At 42.6% G+C, this 19,949-nt stretch overlaps 1 protein-coding gene across 1 annotated transcript in view; it reads left to right on the forward strand.

Moving 5' to 3' along the window:
- Tmem59 (transmembrane protein 59) overlaps positions 1-14,378 on the forward strand; it is a 21,948-nt gene extending 7,570 nt beyond the window's left edge. Inside the window, exons 3-8 of the mRNA XM_021160376.2 lie at positions 1,418-1,512; positions 4,358-4,510; positions 6,224-6,305; positions 7,123-7,204; positions 11,008-11,116; positions 13,695-14,378. Coding sequence (XP_021016035.1) covers positions 1,418-1,512; positions 4,358-4,510; positions 6,224-6,305; positions 7,123-7,204; positions 11,008-11,116; positions 13,695-13,850 — 677 coding nt within the window. The 3' untranslated portion in view covers positions 13,851-14,378. The remainder of the gene's footprint in view (positions 1-1,417; positions 1,513-4,357; positions 4,511-6,223; positions 6,306-7,122; positions 7,205-11,007; positions 11,117-13,694) is intronic.
- The last annotated feature ends 5,571 nt before the right edge of the window (positions 14,379-19,949 follow it).

Here is a 19,949-nt window from a genome sequence, read left to right on the forward strand (position 1 = left end):
CACTGTAGCTGTCTTCAGACACTCCAGAAGAGGGCGCCAGATCTCATTACGGATGGTTGTGAGCCACCATGTGGTTGCTGGGATTTGAACTCCTGACCTTCGGAAGAGCAGTCGGGTGCTCTTACCCACTGAGCCATCTCACCAGCCTAGAGTATTCTTTATCAGTCATGCCAGCGAAAATAACCCGAGGCTTTGTCACCACTTAACCATTCTTCTTACCTTTTGGTGAAAGAGACGTGCTTAATAAAAGACGCCTACAGTCAGGACACAGGGGACATTTACCTTTGTAAAGAACAGTAATGGAGTCTTGTCTGTGTTCCCCAACACACGCAGCATACTCCATGTGGCAGGACACAGCTGTTCCCTGAGGTGGCTCTCACACTATTGTGTGATATTGTGACCTTATTTTTGTGGCTCAGGCTCCTCACTGGCCATATTTATATATTCATAGTGCTATGTTAGCTTATCTAGAGCCTCTGAGAAGTATGTTACTTACCTGAGTGAGAAGCAGTGAACTGGAGGATTCAAGTGTGTCTGACTGCCCGTTTCAGCTGCTTCTTGTCTTAGGAGTGCTGAGGATGGAGCCCTATTCAGCCTTTAAAATTCCCCATTGCAGAACATTTTCTGCTTCCATTTTCTTAAAATTTAGCATAATAGACTAATTAGTTTATTTCCCCCTTGCCATATTGATGCCTTTGTTTCTCAACTGAATAATTGCAAATATTTATATAAATAACTGACAAACATTGTTTCATTCTTATATTGGGTAGTAGTCTTTCCATTTCAGTCTTGCAGCAATCAAACTAGGCTAAGTGGCACAAGTCTGTATTCCTAGTTACTTGGGAGGCTGAGGCAGGAAGGTTCAAGGCTTGTCTGCACTACAGAGTGAGTTCACAGCCAATCTGGGCAACTTGGGGAGACCTTGTCCCAAAATAAAAACAGAGCTAGAGATTCAGCTCAGTGGTTGAATACTTGTCTAGTTCATATAAGGTCGGGGGGGGGGGTGTGGAGGCTTAGAAAAATCAGCAGTCAGAGGTTTAGTCCTTCAGCCCAGATTGAAGGCTACAAGGCTACAGCCAAGATGATGGGTTTCAACTTGCAGGGACATCAGTCTGTTTCTCCCTTCTCCACAAACTTTTCAGCTGTGAGGATACCTTACGTGAATGTCATCATATAGCCAGAGCCCGGGTCTGAGATTAATCCACTCATTTATGAGACATTGGACTTGTAGGAGAGAGATGAAAGAATGCTATTAAAGTCTTTTCTGCCTTTGCCAAGTCTGCCTGCTCATGGAGAGGAAATACTGAATTATGTCTGTGTCTTTCCAGTCCTAGAAGTATGCCAGATCTCTCTCTTTTGCAGCTTTTGTCCTCACCACCCTTCCCTCTTTCTAAGAATTTGCCGTTTCCTCTTCCAGCGTGCACAGAAGCATATTCCCAACCTGATGAGCAGTATGCTTGCCATCTTGGCTGCCAGGATCAATTGCCATTTGCTGAACTGAGACAAGAACAAGTAAGAGACAATCCTGCCTTTCCTGACTGCCTGCTTATGTGCTTCAACTTGGGTTATTCAACATGGTCATTGCAAGCGTGGTCTTATTTTACTGTTAGATTTTACACTTAGTTTCCATTCATCAACATTATGTTTGCAGATGGAAAAATTACTGGAATGCTTTCTAAAAATATTTTTCTATAAAATATTATATCTGTAATCTCATCTTGTTTTTTGTCAGAGTCTAGTAAGATACCTCCATTTTACATGTAAAAAAAAAAAAAGCAAAAAACCCCCCCAAAACCCTAAATTGGCTTAAGAGAAGGTGATACTGGAGTCCCTCGAATCATCAGCACTGTCAGTCATCTGTATTGTTCAGTTCACTTTTAGACTGTTTTCTACCTTAGCCCTTTCTAGTTCTTTCTTTATCCTGGGTCTGGCTATCTTTCCTTTTTTTTTTTTTTCGAGACAGGGTTTCTCTGTATATCCCTGGCTGTCCTAGAAGTCACTCTGTAGACCAGGCTGGCCTCGAACTCAGAAATCCACCTGCCTCTGCCTCCCAAGTGCTGGGATTAAAGGCGTGCGCCACCACGCTTATCTTTCTTTCTAAATGGAAAGCTTGTCATCTTCCTACATTACGTAGTTCAGTAGTTCACAGTTACGTACATGGTTGAGTATCATCCGCTTCTCAGAGCCTAGCTCCCGAGAGCCTCTACCGTGTCATCTCCTCCTCCTCGGAAACTCTGTCCTGGGGAAAGGATTTTAAGTTTTATTTCTATTCACTCATTCATTCTGGTTTTTTGAAACAGGGTTTTTCTGTATAACAGCTCTGGCTCTCCTAGAATTCCCTTTGTAAACCAGGCTGGCCTTGAACTCACAGAGATCTACTTACTTCTGTCTCCCAAGTGCTGGGATTAAAGACATCTACCACCATGCCCTGCTGGATCTTAAGTTTTAGGAAAAAATGTTTTGTTTTGTTTTTTTAAGATTTACTTATTTATTTCATGTATGTGTGTACACCGTTGCTGTCTTCAGACATAACAGAAGAGGGCATCAGATCCCATTACAGATGGTTGTGAGCCACCGTGTGGTTGCTGGGAATTGAATTCAGGACCTCTTGAAGACCAGTCAGTGCTCTTAACCGCTGAGCCATCTCTCCAGCCCTGTTTTTAATTAATTCGTTTTAGACAATAATTTTTCAATTTTGTGCATAAGCAATATAGTCTGTATGAAGCTCAAGATACAGTGTTTACAACTCGGAGGGTGTGTCTCTGTCCTTTGTACTGGACACGGATGGAGATGCTCCCATGGGAGCATGGCTTTTTCTGCACTGTGCAGCCAGGGTTACTCATACTGGAGTACTTTATATGTGTGCAAGGATGTGCAAAGTTAATATAAGCACAGAAAGCTTATTTCACTATATGATATTCCATACATATACATTGTGGTATCAATAGCCCCTTGTTAGGGGGTTGGTTTTTTGTTTGTTTTTAGGCAAGATCTCACATAGTTCAGGTTGGCCTCAAACTTGTTATATAGATGAAGGCCTTGAAGCTCCTGATTTTAGAATTACAGGGTTGAGCTATCACACCCAACTAAAGCAGCCTCTTGTTAGGGAACATAAAGCTCCTTCTAATAGTTTTCTTTTATAAATGTTATACATTTGTGAGTATATCATAAAATAAGAACATGGGATTAGAATTGCTGAAGTTTGTGCAGTTCTATTGAGAAATAGAGCAAAATTGTCCTACATGGAATTTGTAAATTTTTTAAAATTTGACAAATAGTTCACATATTAAAAAAAATCCAGACTTCTAACTTCACTAGAAGTTAGAATTTTAGAATAACTTGCAGTTGAACAAGCATCACCACTATCTAATTCCACATATTTCCATCATCCCAAATAAAAGCTCACACCCACTAGCAATCACTTTTCTTCTCCCCTCACCCCTTTGATACGCACGCTGCCCTGTGAGAATCCCACTCCTAATTAAAATATTGTGGTTAAACACAGGTGTACATTGATGATTAAAGTAGACACTGTGAGTAAACCTGCTTGTAACCTCAGCTTTCAGGATGCTAAGCCTGGATGGTTGCAAGGGGAGGCCAGCCTGGGCCACACAGCAATGCCCTATCTCAGAAAATAAAACCAGAAACACCTGGTCTCTGAGCTCCTTAAATCTGTAACCTCAATAAATACTTTTGAACGTGGGAAAGCTGGACCCTGGGTACAGATTTTCTTATTCTAAAAGCTGTTCTTTGCATTTCAGTAGCTCTCGGTGGTGTGTCTCCTGATGTCAGATAAGCTAAAGCTATCTCTAGAGCTCAGTAGTCTGCATCCCAAGCTTGTGCTCCAGGGTCAGAGCCACTTAGTAAGAAACCAGAGCAAAGTTGTCCAGTTGGTATTAAAATCTTGTCAGCAGCACCTATCACTTAATACCACAGAATGTCCGTCAGCAGCCAAGTCTCATATTTTCTGCATACATTTTTGCCTTTGATGTTCATAAAGACATGATTTCCCCACCCAGGAATGTTAAGGATAAGAATATGATTTCTCCTTTCCCATTCAAATCTGTCTTTTGGTGGTCCATATTTAATGAGCTCTTAAGAGTGTCCATGTTCAGGGGCTTGGCTCAAAGCTTGTTATACTGATAGAAGTTGTGGGTTGTGTATGAATTTGAGTACCCTGGGATGTTGGCTTTACCATAGTTAATTTGCATCAGCAACAGAGTGTAGTCTAATACTGATGATTGCGACTGTTCATGAAGTTATCTGTAACCTCTCCCAGGAAGATTTGTTCTCTTGCATATACACAGCATAAATAATATATTCCTTACTACTTAAAAGTGTTTGTTTGTTTGTTTAGCTCATGTCCCTGATGCCAAGAATGCATCTCCTCTTCCCTCTGACTCTGGTGAGGTCCTTCTGGAGTGACATGATGGACTCTGCACAGAGCTTCATAACCTCTTCATGGACTTTTTATCTTCAAGCCGATGATGGAAAAATAGTTATATTCCAGGTGACAACTGTGTTTTACACATTGACCTAAATACAGCAATAGTCAATGTCATGTCTTACGTGAGGGTCTTGGCATAGAACCATGTAATCAGTCACCTAAGTGTTTTTGTCCAGTAATGCTGCTTAACTGGCCTTCAGTGAAACCCGAGCAGCAGGACACAGTGTACCTAACTACCTTTGCTTCTTCCCTTGAAAGCCTTACCTCAGGCTTAGTGGTTATGTGGTCTTCTTGATTTTATAGTGACTAAATTGATTAAGTGAGAAATTTAGATGGGAAGGTAAGAGTTGTATAATTGACCATAAATAGTGGCATACAACACAGACACTAGGACATTAATGACATAATACGAAGTCTATAGTAGTTCTCCTTTTAACTGCCTGTAAGAACATGGTACAGATACATTTGCCCTCTAGGAGGTAATTTTTCTTTTGTCTAATAATTGGCAGTGTGATAAGATGTTAACAAGTGCTAATATAGAAAGTTATGTACAGTTGTCTTGACATTGCATTTACATATAACCTACAAACTCCCTCCCTGTGCAGTTATGGGTCATTTAACAATACAGTATTCTTGACCTGAGATGGCTACAGTATCACTAGGTGGTAATGTTATTACAGCATTGCTGTTGAATATCTGGTCAGTTAGCTAAAAAGTCATGTAGTGCATGACTGCACTTTAAATCACCCCTGAGTTGCTTGTGAAATCTGCACAAATATTTGTCATATTGTATTGTTTGATGGTGATGGAGAGGCCTATGCACACTCAGTACAGATGTTCCCCCATGATTGATTTAATCATGGATATGAAATACAGTGACATAGAACCCATGGGCATAGAGAACTGTGTTATCTGAAATCTCCAAACAGTTTCATGAGGTTGTAGTACCCCTGCTTGTCGATGAGGAAGCTGTGCACCCAGCTTGCTTAAAGTCATGCTGTCGGTTACTAGTAATGTTCAACTCAAACTCAGGGCATTTTAGGCTCCACACCCATAGAGCACCCTAACACCCTATTTCCTTTAATTCAAAAGTTCCTCATATATATCAGTCAGCCAATTGTGTTGAGACACTGTCTTGCTCTCAAGAAGTAATCCATGGCTTTTAAGTTTTATCGCTAGCTGAGTGGTATGGCTGCTTTCTGATCCTTAGTATTTCTGTGATTCTCAGTTTGGGAACCTCTGTACTTAATTTGATGACAAGAAAACACAGTTTCTTCTTATATTTATGGATAAGTACTGTGTCCTAAAGCTACTTCCATAAAAGCATCCTCAGAGAATGAGAGATTATCTCTTTCTCTCAAGTCTATGTGAGTTTGAGTATAACTTGGATGCAGAAAGCCCCTTCCCAGAGGCTCAGAGACAGGAGGTGTAGAATGCTTGGCTGAGTGTGTCGGATGCATACAGTTAAGGAAAGAACAGAATGTTCCAGGTGAGGAAAGAAATCATATGTAGATCTGGTTAAAATATTATAATCTGGATAATATATAATAAATATTTGGTTACAAATTTAAGCAGGCTGCAGAATTATTTCTGATCAAGTAAAATTAGAATTCGTTTTTACCAGATAAATAATAGTGAAGTATTGTGGTTGATGTGTTTTATCTGTTACTGTTTTTTCAGTTTGAATGTTAATAGTCTAGATGGTGTATTATAAAACTTACTACTAAAAACAATGTCTGAGGTATAAATGACGTAATGCTTTCATCACTGTTTTAGTCTAAGCCAGAAATTCAGTATGCACCGCAGTTGGAGCAGGAGCCTACAAACTTGAGAGAATCATCTTTAAGCAAAATGTCCTGTAAGTTTTATTTTAAGTAGATGGATAAACCTTAGCTGTCAGATCTGTTGTAATTGCTCACTCTGACTTCCAGTGCACTGGGTCTGGTTCCATCTACCTGGGGGTTTGCATTTCCGATGAGTTCCACATCCTGGTAATGCTGCTAGCATGGGGACCATGCACTGTTCTAAACACCATTTCAAAGCTTTGAATGTGAACTAACAAAGTGTGTGTGTGTTTTGGGGGGGGTGGGGTCCAATAAGCCTAATTGTGACACTACCTTGAAAGTATGAGTTCCTTATTCTCTTTTTATTTCCATACTAGATATGAATTATAAATCATAGGAACATCAAACATCAGGCTAAAGCAGTTTGCCTTTGATAATGTCCTACCTGTCATATTTTACTTATTGATATAGTTAACTTACTGATTTATTGTTGAGTGGGAATGAGTAGATAATGCTAACATAGACTATTTTAATTAGGATAGAATAAAACAAATTGTTACTCAAGTTCACATGTAATTCAACAGGAAACTTCCGTATCAAAAGCATTTGAGCCAGGCATGATAGCACACACCTTTAGTTCCAGTATTTAGGAGGCAGGGGCAGGCAGATGGCTGAGTTCAAGGTTACCCTGGGCTATAAAACAACATTTACAGGTAAAGCAGGAAATCCATAATACAGTAGGATGCTTACTTGGTTTTGATGTGCCAAAGGAATAACATGTAGAATGTGTTAGGTTACACTTAGAAAAGCTCCTTGGAGGATACGCATATCTAGAATAGAGTGAGACTGGCATTTAGGATATTCATTCAACACCATGCCTTCTTATTTCAGATCTGCAGATGAGAAACTCACAAGCACACAGGAACTACCTTGAAGAGGAAGAAAGCGATGGCTTTTTAAGATGTCTATCTCTGTATGTATTTCTTTTTAGTATGTACACGAAAGATAAAGTCTGGTTCATTTCAGTCATTCTGTTTGTTATTTTTAAATTAGAAGTTTAATAGTTTAAAAAACAATGTATTTTCAACTTCCTTTCCAAACTTGTACTTTTGAATGATTAGTCTGATGAAGGTAATATGGGTACTGTTTTTTAAATAGACATGTACTTATACAAATATAGGATATGGCATGTTATTTTATACGTGTATGCCTCATGTAATGATCAGACAGGATAGTTAGCATATGTATCACCTTAGACATCTACATTTCTTTGAAATCACATTGAAAATCCTCTTTTGCAGCCATTTTCAAACAGTACATTAACAGTACTGTTAACTGTGGTCATGCTGCCACACAGTAGGGCAAAAATCCCTCTATCTCACTTCCCTGTTGTTCAGCCTCTTCTCTTACTTTCTCTTTCTGTGCTTAGTAAAACCCAAACAGAACATATTTTTAAGGGCCTTCTTGTTAGAATTCCTTGATTTGTTTTATCCACATATTTAAATTCAACTCCATCGGGGCCTTAGTAAGGCTTTAATGACTTAGTGGGTGACACCAGGCATGATCAGCTAAGTTCAGTCCTGGGAACCACATCATGGAAGGAGAGAGTCAACACCATGAGGGGTCCTGACCAGCACACACTAAGTTAAATACATTAATTAATTGCGCTCAACTTTAAAGTATGTCTGAATAAGTTAAGGATTGGGTTTTTGTCTACATGAACAGATGAGCAGTTAGACAGATGGGTAAGGACTATAGATTAAAAAGAGGTAGAGGATGTCAACTCTTTGCCAGAGATTCTTAGGGGGCACAGGAAAACAGGGAGGCACGAGTGACGGCTACCATATGCCCCCTCCAAGGAAGGACTATCAGGTATTCTGATGGGTGATCTGCTCACCATAGGAGTGCCTACTGAGCCCTCCCTGTCCCCTCACCCACAAAAAGAAAGGCAGTTGGGCCATGCATCTCTTATTCTCTACTGTATTGTGTACTAGACCAAGCATTTTGATAAAGCCATTATGCTTTACAATACATTGTTCTAGGGGAGCCATTCTGATTGAGTATGACACTGCAGTGAAATATTTAAATTTATTTCAGGAGAGAGGGAGACTCTGTGTGTGTGTGTGTGTGTGTGTGTGTGTGTGTGTGTGTGTGTGTGTGGCTTGTGGGAGTTGGTTCTCTCTTGCCATTCTGTGAGTTCTGGGAATTAAACTCAAGTCATCCTTGCCAGCTCCACCTTCTCACTGGCCTGAACCTAACAATTTAAAAGTAATCTTTTGAATGTCTTACTTAGTAAGTAGCTAACTTCCAACTAGTAGAAGTTTATTCTCTGGAAGTTTCTGTGTACAAATATGGGTTATTATAATATATCCCATATTTGAATAAGGAGTGTCAGGAACAATCCTGTATATAATGGGTAGATAAAGGAATCAGGCTGGAGAGCTGTGAGCAGGAAATTATGGGACGAGATTAGGGCAATGGCCAGGGAAGTCAGGAGGTCATGGAGATGGTTGACATCTACAGGATCTACTTTGCTTTGCTATAGCTATACTTGAAGGTGAGCCCCAGTTTTCTGGCTGTACTGATTGCTGCAGTCTAGCTATCAGATCTGTTCTCACCCATGGACGTAATGGACGTAAGCTCCTTATGTCCAGGAGAGGACTGGGCCATGCAAAGGAGAGTGAATGCTTTTTACCAACAGCACTTCTTACTCTGTTACCTTTTAAAAATTGGAATATTTAGCTGGGCAGTGGTGGCGCACGCCTTTAATCCCAGCACTCGGGAGGCAGAGGCAGGCGGATTTCTGAGTTTGAGCCAGCCTGGTCTACAAAGTGAGTTCCAGGACAGCCAGGGCTATACAGAGAAACCCTGTCTCTAAAAACCAAAAAAAAAAAAAAAAAAAAAAAAATTGGAATATTTAAAATTTAGCATTAAAGTAGAATTGCATGCTTTCTAGGAGTGTACTTCTTTTAAAATAAACACAAATATTTTATGTGTTTGATTATGGGTGTGTGTGCCACAGGACCATATAGATCAGAGAACAATTCTTTCTGTTTACTGTTTACATTCCTGGAGTCAAGCTCAGCTCAGCCTCCCACAGCCCCTCCCTCTTTTGTCGGGAGACAATGAGTGGCGTGCCATTTGCTTAGGCTGTGGCAAAAAGTGAATGGATCACTGTGATCTACAGTACAGGTCCTTTGACCATGAACGAATGAACTTGTGAGAATTAGGAATTGTCACAGACTTTGAGAGTCCTAAATGTTCTCTGTACTAGATAGGGTTCTCTAGAGACACAGAACTATGGGTAGTCTCTATATAGTAAGGGGATTTGTTGTTGATTTACAGTCTCTAGTCCAACTCCCAACAGTGGACAGCAGCAGCTGTGAAGGGAAGGCCAAGGATGTTGCTCAGTCCCACAAAGCAAGCAGTCGAAGAAGAGAGTCAGTCTTCTTCCAGTGTCCTTATGTAGGCCTCCAGCAGGTGTAGCCCAGATTAAAGGTGTGTGCCACCACGCCTTTAATCCAAGATGACCTTGAACTGGGAGAGCTCCCTGTCTTAATCTGGAATTCATAACCACTATGCCTCAAGATCTCCAAGCCAAGATTCATGTCAGAAACTTGTATCTTCCAGCCTCCAAATTAGAATCACTAGTGAGCCTTCCAATTCTGGATTGTAGTTCATTCCAGATATAGTCAAGTTGACAACCTGGAACAGCCACTACACCCTCCTATGCAGCCAAACTTTGCTACTTTGTGGGTTCTTCATTTTTCCCACCCTCCGCCCTCATTTCATCCCCTATCACTGAATAGGAGAGAAAGAAGGATACAAGGGAGAGAGAAATAGAACCCTCTGAATGTAATTTCTTTCCTTTTGTTTCTTCTCTGAGCTGCTAACAAAGCTATAGCCACAACCACTCCCTGACCAACCACCAACCACCAGCCACCAACCACCAACCCCTTCTCTCCAGACCCTAGCATTTATGTACCCTCTGAAAAGTTTCCAGAATTCCAAACACGATCACAGAAACTATCTGCAGCTGACAAAACCATGCCTTGGCTAGAGCATGAGGCAAACTAAATGATCATTTCATAATTTACCTTAACTTTTAGGGGTATTTTCTTAAATGAGTATTATTCCAATAGCTTACAAATTAAGAAACATGATGTTCAATTTAGAGGATACTTGCTGGCTTTGTCTAATTTAATAATTAGAATGTATTCTCTGGGTTTGGTGGTCTAAACTTGCAATCCTAGTGAGGGAGGAAGGCAGGAGCTTCAGGCCAATCTTACAACATACCAAGTTTGAGGCCTGATCTCCATGAAGTCTGCCTCAAAAGTAAATAATTAAAATGCTCTTGACAGTAATTTGATGGGAGTTGTTTTTGGTTTTGTGGGTTTTTGTTCTTGTTGCTTTAGAATAGGGTCTTCCTGTATAGGCTGACTGTCATAGAACTCATTTAGACCAGGCTGTCCTGGAACTCAGAGATCCATCTGCCTCTGCCTCTGCCTCTGCTGGGATCAAAGGTGTATAGAACCAATCCCAACAACTTGAGGAAATTTTGTATACATAGTAGGAAGTCTATGTGTCTGATTTCATCATTATTTGTAATAGGTATTTAGCCATACTACAGACATTTTAGAGATAGAGGAAAGAACATCAAATCATCCTAATAAACTAGGTGTAATAAAATTTTGTTATTAATTTTAAAAACAGCGCACAGAGTTTTGTGTTGTGTGTGTGTAAGGCAATGTGACTGACTGTTGTGTTGTTTTGCAGTAACTCTGGGTGGATTTTAACCACGACCCTTGTCCTCTCGGTGATGGTGTTGCTCTGGATCTGTTGTGCAGCTGTTGCTACAGCTGTAGAACAGTATGTTCCCCCTGAGGTAAGTCTGATTTTAACCCTTGGGCTACTTGAAGCCAGAGCCACATGATTAATCAATTTAAGTGCTGTTTAACTAGAAAAATAAGGCCCTTCTGCTAGAATGAGAGATTTGGTGGTTTTACTCAGTGAGGTTGGCCCGTATGAAAACCACGTTTGTAAGCCCAGCTGCAGTGGCTCCCACTCTGCACTGACATGTATGTGCCGGGGGGTCTGAGCACAGCGCCCTCACCTCTTCTCTGAGACTGAAGAGAACTGCTGGTACTGCTCTCTAAACTGGAATGTGAGAAAGGGATTGTGGAGCCACTTAAAATTATGAATTACCATAAATACTGTTTTAGAAACTAAGAAAAGTCTTTGATTCTGAGTTCTTCTGTTCTGGTAGCTAACCTCAGAGAGATTATGACCTTGTTCCTTACTAATTAAAATTTAACTGGCTCAAGATATAGTTGTTAAGGTAAAGGATATTTGTTTGGGGAAAAGCTGTAATTTGCTGATTCAACTTAGTTTCCAAGAAAAGAAAGTTACTTATATAATTAAATATGGGATAACGTCTGTTGACATCAAATCCAACTGAAACAAGTGAGAGTTCTGTGTGTCTAAATACCACAGGAGGAGAGCAAGGAAGGAAGTGCAGTAGAGTGTGTGGTGAGTCACCATGTGGTACAGCAAGTACCATGGAAGGCCTGGAAACTGGGGCAGGATGCTAACTAGCGTCAAGGTCGTTCTTTAAGATTTGCAGAGTATTTTCGTGAATGTCAACCCAGTGTCCAGCAATATCCTACTACATAATTTTCCTCCTTCTTATTTGCTTCTTGAAACAAGATCCAAGACTGGCATTGCAGGCCAGCACTACCATCTGTGGCTCCTTTTTATTTTAATTGTGTGTGTGTGTCTATAGATATAGTATGTATTTACGTACACTGTGTGTGTACAGCACCCTTAGAGGCCAGAAGACTGGTTCCCTTGGAACTGGAGTTACAAATGGTTGTTAACCACTAAGTGGATGCTAGGAATCAAACCTAGGTCCTCTGGAAGAGCAGCCAGTGGCCTTAACCTCTGCATCATCTCTCCAGCCCCATGCCTGACGCACAGCAGGTCTTGTCTTATTTTATATATGAATAAGCAGCCTTAGGAAATCTAGATAATGTTTCTGTGATTGCTTAGCTATGGGTGCAATGAAGCTGGAGTGAAGTTCATGGTAGATGTTTGTTTTGATGCAGGCTTTCATTCGAACTCCAAAGCCATTGACCTTTTTGTCTGGCCTGGAGTCAGGAGCCAGGCCTCAGGCCTCAGGCCTCAGGAGCTGCTGAACTCGGCACCTGTTTTGACACTGTGAAAGTGGCCGCCCCTTGACGGGTGTTTCATGCTTTGCCCTCCCTTCTCACTTGAATGGGAAGTACTTGTTGGGATGGTCGCACCTAATAATTCCTCCCATTCAGATAGCTCTTTTAAAGATGTATTTTATGTGTGTATGTGTGTACCTTGAATTTATATGCTCTGTGTGTATAGGAGCCCATGGAGGCTGGAAGAGGGCATTGGATCCCCTAAAACTGGAGTTCAGGTGGTTGTGAGTGGACATGTGCCTGCTGGGAACTGAACCCAGGCCCTGTGTAGTAGAGTTCTCTCTCAACTGCAGAATCATCTCTCTGGCATGACTTAATCTTTCTCTTTTGTTTGGATTGTATAATTCTGTGAGACAATTTCTCCATTTTTTATCTTAAATTTTTTAGAATTTAACTTAATTTTACATGTATGTGTGTGTGTCTGTTCATCTGTGTGTGCACCATGTATATACATACAGGACCAGAAGACAGGATCAGATCTACTGTGTGGTGTAAGGCAGTTCCCAACTGCCCAGTGTGGGTGCTGAGAACTGAACCCAAGCTCTGCAACAGCAGCAAGTGCTCTTCACCCCGGAGCTGTCTCTCCAGCCCTGCTTCCTTAGTGTCTCACTGAGAGTAACAGCATGAGGAACTGTATATAGTCATGAAGGTCTTTCTACCAGTGTTAGGGTGTTTCTGTTTATATACCAGTGAGTGTCATTGTCCTTGTATGACAAGTTAGACACCTGCAGCAAATCATTTCCTAACTGAACAGGAGACTTAAGGTCACTTGAGACATTCATCCACCAGAACTCCAGAATGAAAGCTCTTGATGTGGCCATGTCAACTTCATTTAAAACGATCTATGTTTCCTTGGTACTCGTTGGTGTGCCTCTAAGGATTAAGTTAGGACGTGTGTGAGCCATATACAGGAGACTGAGTCTCATCCATAAACAGTCTCCAGTCTCTAAGATACAGATAGAATTGCTCAAACCAGATGTCCATAGATCAATTGTGTTTTTTTGTTTTTTTGTTTGTTTGTTTGTTTGTTTGTTTGTTTTGTGTTTTCTGTTTTAAGACTGTATCCTGCCGTGTGGCACTGGCTGCCTACAGCTTGCAGGGGCCTCCTTCCTCTGCCTCCCAAGCACCAGAACTCATCACCATGCAGCTCCATAGACTGAACTGTTGCCTGGGAACTTAGGCGGGGAGATGCCTGAGTGTCTACGTTAATGGTGTGTTCTGATTTTTCTCTTGCAGAAGCTGAGTATCTATGGTGACTTGGAATTTATGAATGAACAAAAGCTGAGCAGATACCCAGCTCCTTCTCTTGTGATTGTTAGGTCTCAGACTGAAGAACATGAGGAGGCAGGGCCCCTGCCCACCAAGGTGAACCTTGCTCACTCAGAAATCTAAGCTTTTTAAAAAAGAGTCGTGGACACATAAACTTCCATTCCTCATAGAGCTTTTTAAGATGGTTTCATTGGACATAGGCCTTAAGAAATCACTATAAAATGCAAATAAAGTTACCAAACTCTGTGAAGACTTTATTTGCTGTGACTTTACCTGTATTTTTCTAGTCATTTAAGATGGACATTGGGTTGTATTTTTATTTTACTAATATCTGTAGCTACTTAGTTAGTTGCATTGGTTTTGGTTTTTTTCCTCTCTTAGCCAAATTCTATGAGCTGATCATTGTGGCCCCGCCCCTGCCACGCCCCCGTCAGTCATCTCACTTAATATGATCATTGTGGCCCCGCCCCTGCCACGCCCCCATCAGCCATCTCACTTAATAACTGAAACCTTAGGGTGTGATGCTTCTGCCCGGAAATGGCCTCCAAACTGTCCTCTGGATTATAGCAGAAATGTTATTTAATGACACTACATTTTCAGTTGTATTGAATTGAAATCATTAAAATCTATTTGAATAATTATGTTCTGAAACTTGAGTGTTGGGCTTTCTTGTTCTTCCCTCTCCTTTCCCAGTGCAGAGTCATGGGTTGCTGTGTGTCTGCTGTTCTATGGCAGCTCGATCGATCCATGCTGCCGTGAACTGCCATGAAAGCAAAAATGGCCTTCTCAGAAGTGGTGTAAAGTGTGTGTGTGTGTGTGTGTGTGTGTGTGTGTGTGTGTATGTGTGTGTGTGTGTGTGTGTGTGTGTTGGATGTTGGATGTCAGATGTCGGGGACATCTGCGTGCCACAGCATGTGTATGAAGATCAGAGGACAGTGTTCAGAAGTCAGTTCTTTCCCTTGCCAGGTTGAGATGGGTCCTCTGCTCGTATTTTGCTGCTGCACTGTGTACTCCAGGCGGGCTGGCCTAAGAGCTTCTGGCTTATTCCAGGGACTCAAATGACAAATTCAGGTTGTCAGGCTTTTGAAGCTAATGCTTTGTCCCCTCAGCCATCTCTCTTGAAGTTCCACTTGATGTGGGTTTTTTACACAGCTTAGAGTTGAAAGAATTTTTCCAAAGGAGCTGTTTGACCTCTTTAAAATCGAATCAAGATATTTTTAGAGAGAAATGGCATTTTAGCATTAGCCTTATTCTCCCGTGATGTACAGTTAAGCATAGATTTTAGCATTAGCCTTATTCTCCTGTGATACACAGTTAAGCATAGATTTGACTTGGTAGAAACTAACACTGTTGCCCTTCCTTTACCATCAGTAATAGGCAATTATTATTAATATTTTAGATACTTATTTTCTGTATATCAGTATTTTGCCTGTATGTGCACTCTTTCTGTCTACTGAAGTCAGAGGAGAACATCAGATCCTTCAGAACTGGACTTACAGAGACTTCTGAGCTGCCATGTCGGTGCTGGGAATCAAACTTCAGCTCTTACTGAGGCAGCTCAATAGTCCTAGTAATACATACTTAAAATCAGGGCAAAATCAGATACCATCGTGCACCAGATGCTAATGTGGTTCTGAGTCACCACACAGGAAATGCTAAACACCTTTGCTAACCAGCATCCTTGATCTCAGAGCTGGGTGGCAGCTGTCTGTCACTGGAAGGCCTCACACTCACTATGGTGCCATTGTCAGATTTCTCTTAAGTCAAGAAAATACAGTTGACAGCTAAGCAGAGAAGATGTTGATCACAAACTATAGGCTTTGTTTTTAAGATAGTGTGTCTAGATTTGAAAGACAGAAGGCCTAGGGCCAAGTCTCAACACATGCACCTTTTGTGGGGGGGTTTTACATCTGAACCTGGGTAAACCTGAAGGACTGTGAGCATCACTAATTCTGGGAGATTCTGGGAGGAAGTGGTGGCCGGCTTCAGCCTGGAGGGAAATGGGAAAGCTAGGAAAGATCAGGGAAGAGTGTTGTAGGCAGTGGGGACAGTATGCTTAAGCTGAGAGACAAGAAGCCAGGGACTGCAGATTGTTCAGCAGGCCAAGCTGTCGTGAAGATATGAAGAATAAAGACCTCAGTAAGCCTCGATCCTGCACATAATGGAGAGTCATGGCAATGAAGTTAAGCCACGGGGTCTTGTTGGGGAATGGGTCTCAGAATGCTTCTGAGATAGCAGTGTGGAGCAGCCTGGGCATGGGAGCAAAGGCTAAGGCAGCCATAGCTTAGCCCCATTGTTGGTTTTGTACTGTAGACCAGACCCAGGGCCTTGCTCATATTAGGAAGCACTCTACAGTAGAGCTGTATCCTAGCCCTTGGGTTTCTAAAACAGCCTCTATATTCCTCAGTCAAGCCTTGAGCCAGATCTTCCTGCCTCGGCCTCCCAAGTGCTAGGACTCCTTACAGGTGAGCACTTTATTCCATCATCTTATTAAGTGAACTACAGTCCTGTTCTCTTTACTTACATTGTTTAGACTTTGTTCCCCAAAATATGTTTTAAGCCTAGGACCCTGCATTGTGGTCACAACAAATTGTGACTCAGATCAGCAGTCCTCAACCTGTGGGTCCCAGACCTTTGAGGGTGGCATATCAGATGACCTGCATATCAGAGATTGATATCATGATTCATAATAGTAACAAAACTACAGTTATAAAGTAGCAACAAAATAATGGTTGGGGACCCACAACATGAGAACTGTAGGAAAGCATCAGGAAGGCCTAGAACCACTGCTCTAAGTGAGGCCAAACAAACAAAAGGCTGAACACAGATCCAACCACGAACTGCTTCCTGTTGGGCTAAGTTTTCAAGCCATGTTGTCACATAGCCAGTCGCCTTACCACATCTTCAGTTGCACATTCACTGGGTAGACTCACCTCAGCTGCCCTTAAGCCCCTCCCGCAGGCTTCCAGTTGCTAAGCGACCTGTTTGAGTATCATCAGCTACAGTTACCTTTTTAATCTTTCCTTAACTATTCTACATTAGTCCGGGCTTAAGGTGTGGCCTGCATTAAAGGCTGAGACTCGGGAGACTGCATTGTCTTCTGTGGAAAGCTGGCTTGCAGAGTCAATATGGCTTCTGAGGCCCAACCTTACCTTACTTGAAACTATGAAAACCGTTTTCATGTCTCACTGCTAATTACCCTTCCTGTGCTGCTAGTAACTGACTTATTTAGATCAGGCATGCTCTGTTGGGAGTGCATGTGTGTACATTTGTGTACCCCCAGTGTATCCATGTGCGGAGGTCAGAGGTCAGCATCAGTCTCCTCTTCTGTTGCTCTACACCTTATTTTTAAAACAGGACCTCTCACTGAGCCTGGAGCACAGTTTGGCTAAACTGGCCAGCCAAGCCCCTGAAATCCTCTTCCCTGTTTGTCTTCCTACCACTGGAGTTACAGGCTTACAGCACCACACCCTACTTTTTATTTAGGTGCTGGGGAGCCAAACCCAGGTCCTCGTGCAGATTAGCTGCTAAGCCATCTCCCCAGACTCAGTCACTCGATACGAAAGGTTTTAAGGACAGGCGTTAACCTTCTGTGCCACAGACCTTTAGCGTATTTACATCCATTCACACAAAATAACGTCGGAGGGGAGTTGTAACCCTTCTATGATCTCAGAGTATTGTTTTTATTGCTATTAATTAACATCTACTGCAGTGTGGGCTCTGCTGGTGGTGATATCACAGGCCTACTATACTTGAGTTCAGATCTACTGAACACTGAGTTATCTTTTTCCACAACCAAATTCACCTCGCCCCCAGTTGGGGTGCTGGGTTTTCTTTGACATGTTAAGAGTAAGCTGTTTTACGTTGCTTGCTCAGTTCAGGTTGTTGGATTGACTTGACTTACTGCTCCTGTGTGTGCCTTCTGCACCTGAACTGTTTGCAGCGTTAGCAGCAATTGAGGGCTTGGGTAGAAAGGAGTCAACAACTGACTGGAAAAGAAAGATTTCAACCGAAGCTCGCGGGGATGCTTTCTGGTTTGGGTTTTTGGGGGTTTTTTTGTTTTTGGGTTTTTTTTTGGTTTTTTGGTTTTTTGGTTTTTCGAGACAGGGTTTCTGTGTAGCCCTGTCTATCCAGGAACTCGCTCTGTAGACCAGGCTGGCCTCGAACTCAGAAATCTGCCTGCCTCTGCCTCCTGAGTGCTAGGATTAAAGGAGTGTACCACCACGCCCGGCGTGGTGATGCTTTCTGAAGAGCACCATGTCACTTTCCTGGGGTACCATGCCTCTAAAGTTCATAATGTTTGGCTGTATGTATTCTGATTTTTCAGACTTGCAACATCTGAGTGAAGCAAGTATCTGATTAGATAATTCACAGTAGGGTTTGTTTGTTCACACCCCTATTAGAAGTATCTCACAGGATCTGTCTTCTCAGCTTAGCTATTTTGGTGGCTGAAGAATCCTCCTATCACCCCTGTAAGGAAGGCAGATGGACCAGACCCTCTCCATCTTGACAGTGTAATCTGGGGGGTAGGGAGAGGGTGGCGGTAAAGTGTTGTAATTCCAGAGCTGTGGAGAGTACCTGGGGGGGCAATAAATGCTGAGATGGGCCTGTTCTAGACAACTAAATGCAGCTCCTTCAGGCCCTGGGGCTCCTATAATTGGGGTACCTACTTATTTTAGATGCTTCTAGTACTACACCCCAGCTCTCAAGAACATCTCTGGTCTTTGCAGACACCAGGCACACACATGCTATACAGACAAACACATGCAGATCAAGGTGCCAGAACCCACGCAGGACAGACTTACTCCATCCTGCCCACAACTTGTGTGTCCTTACCCCATTCTTCTGCTGAGACAACTGAGACTTAGAGAGATTGCTGTTGTCTCCCTAGATAGTAACTTGTTAGAAGGAAAACCAGGGCTATTCAACTCAAGCCGGGTGTCCTATGTCCAGATGGTCTCTTCTGGCTTCAGTAAACTAAGATGTGGCCAGAAGCTAAAGAATGTAAGAAAAGGTAAGACCAGCAGTGAGGTGTGGTAGCCAAGGCTCCCTGGAGGGAGGCTTACCTACCCTCGGCAGGGAAGATAGACTCAGAAAAGTAGAGGGAGCCTGCAGAATTCCTCAAGCAGGTGACCAAGCACGAGCCCGCAGAGGGTTACAGCCCATGTAACAGGCTGCTCAGATCAGGGCTCGTGGTTCATATCTGTTACTCTCTCATTAGGGAGCTGAGGCAGGTAGATCACCCTTCAAGGTGAGCCCTACACCTCCCAACAAAGGAATCCCTTTCTGGCCTTTGCAGGCACATGCATGGTACACAGACAAACACACATGCAGACAAAACACACACATTAAACAAACAAAGTGTTTTTTAACGCAACAAAGGGGCTGGAGAGGTGGTTCATTTGTTAAGCACTCGTTGCTCTTGCAGAAGGCATTCAGTTCCCAATACTCATGCAACCTATAACTCCAGGGCATCTCATATTCTTTTCTGGCCTCTAAGGCACTGCACACACACACACACACACACACACACACACACACACACACACGGTCATTAAAAGGAGGGAGAGGAGAGGTGGAGGGAATCCACAACCAAAGCAGTAGCTGCCAGCTGCAGTGGGACCAGTATGACGTTCTTTTTGTTTTGTTTTGTTTTTTCAAGGCAGGGTTTCTCTGTATAGCTCTGGCTGTCCTGGAACTCACTTTGTAGACCAGGCTGGCTCAAACTCAGAAATCCGCCTGCCTCTGCCTCCCAAGTACTGGAATTAAAGGCGTGCGCCACTACCGCCCGGCTAGTATGACATTCTAGAACTTCAAGATCATCCATCCACCAACACCATACTGGCTCCTACCCTATGCCCTCTGCAGCAGCATGGGTATCCATAGCAACTTCTTGACCTCCCCAGAAGCCAATTGCAACAGTGTGGAGTCTTCCAAAAGTATTTCTACAATGCCTGTGAACTGGGCTTAGGGTTCAGCTTCCATAGCGTCCCTGACCACGGATGAGGTGTTCCTTAAGACCAGATGACTGAGATAGAGATAGCCTGCTTGCCCTTGGGTGTCGCAGGGCTTTCCATCCTGCTGGCCCTTTTGGACTCCACCTGCTTGACTCCCATTTCCCTGCATCCCAACAGCCTACACCTCAACAAGGAGAGGGAGAGAGACAGAGAGGGAGGGAGGGAGAGAGAGAGAGAGAGAGAGAGAGAGAGAGAGAGAGAGAGA

This window comes from Mus caroli, chromosome 4, assembly GCF_900094665.2.
Source record: "Mus caroli chromosome 4, CAROLI_EIJ_v1.1, whole genome shotgun sequence".
Taxonomy (NCBI): domain Eukaryota; kingdom Metazoa; phylum Chordata; class Mammalia; order Rodentia; family Muridae; genus Mus; species Mus caroli.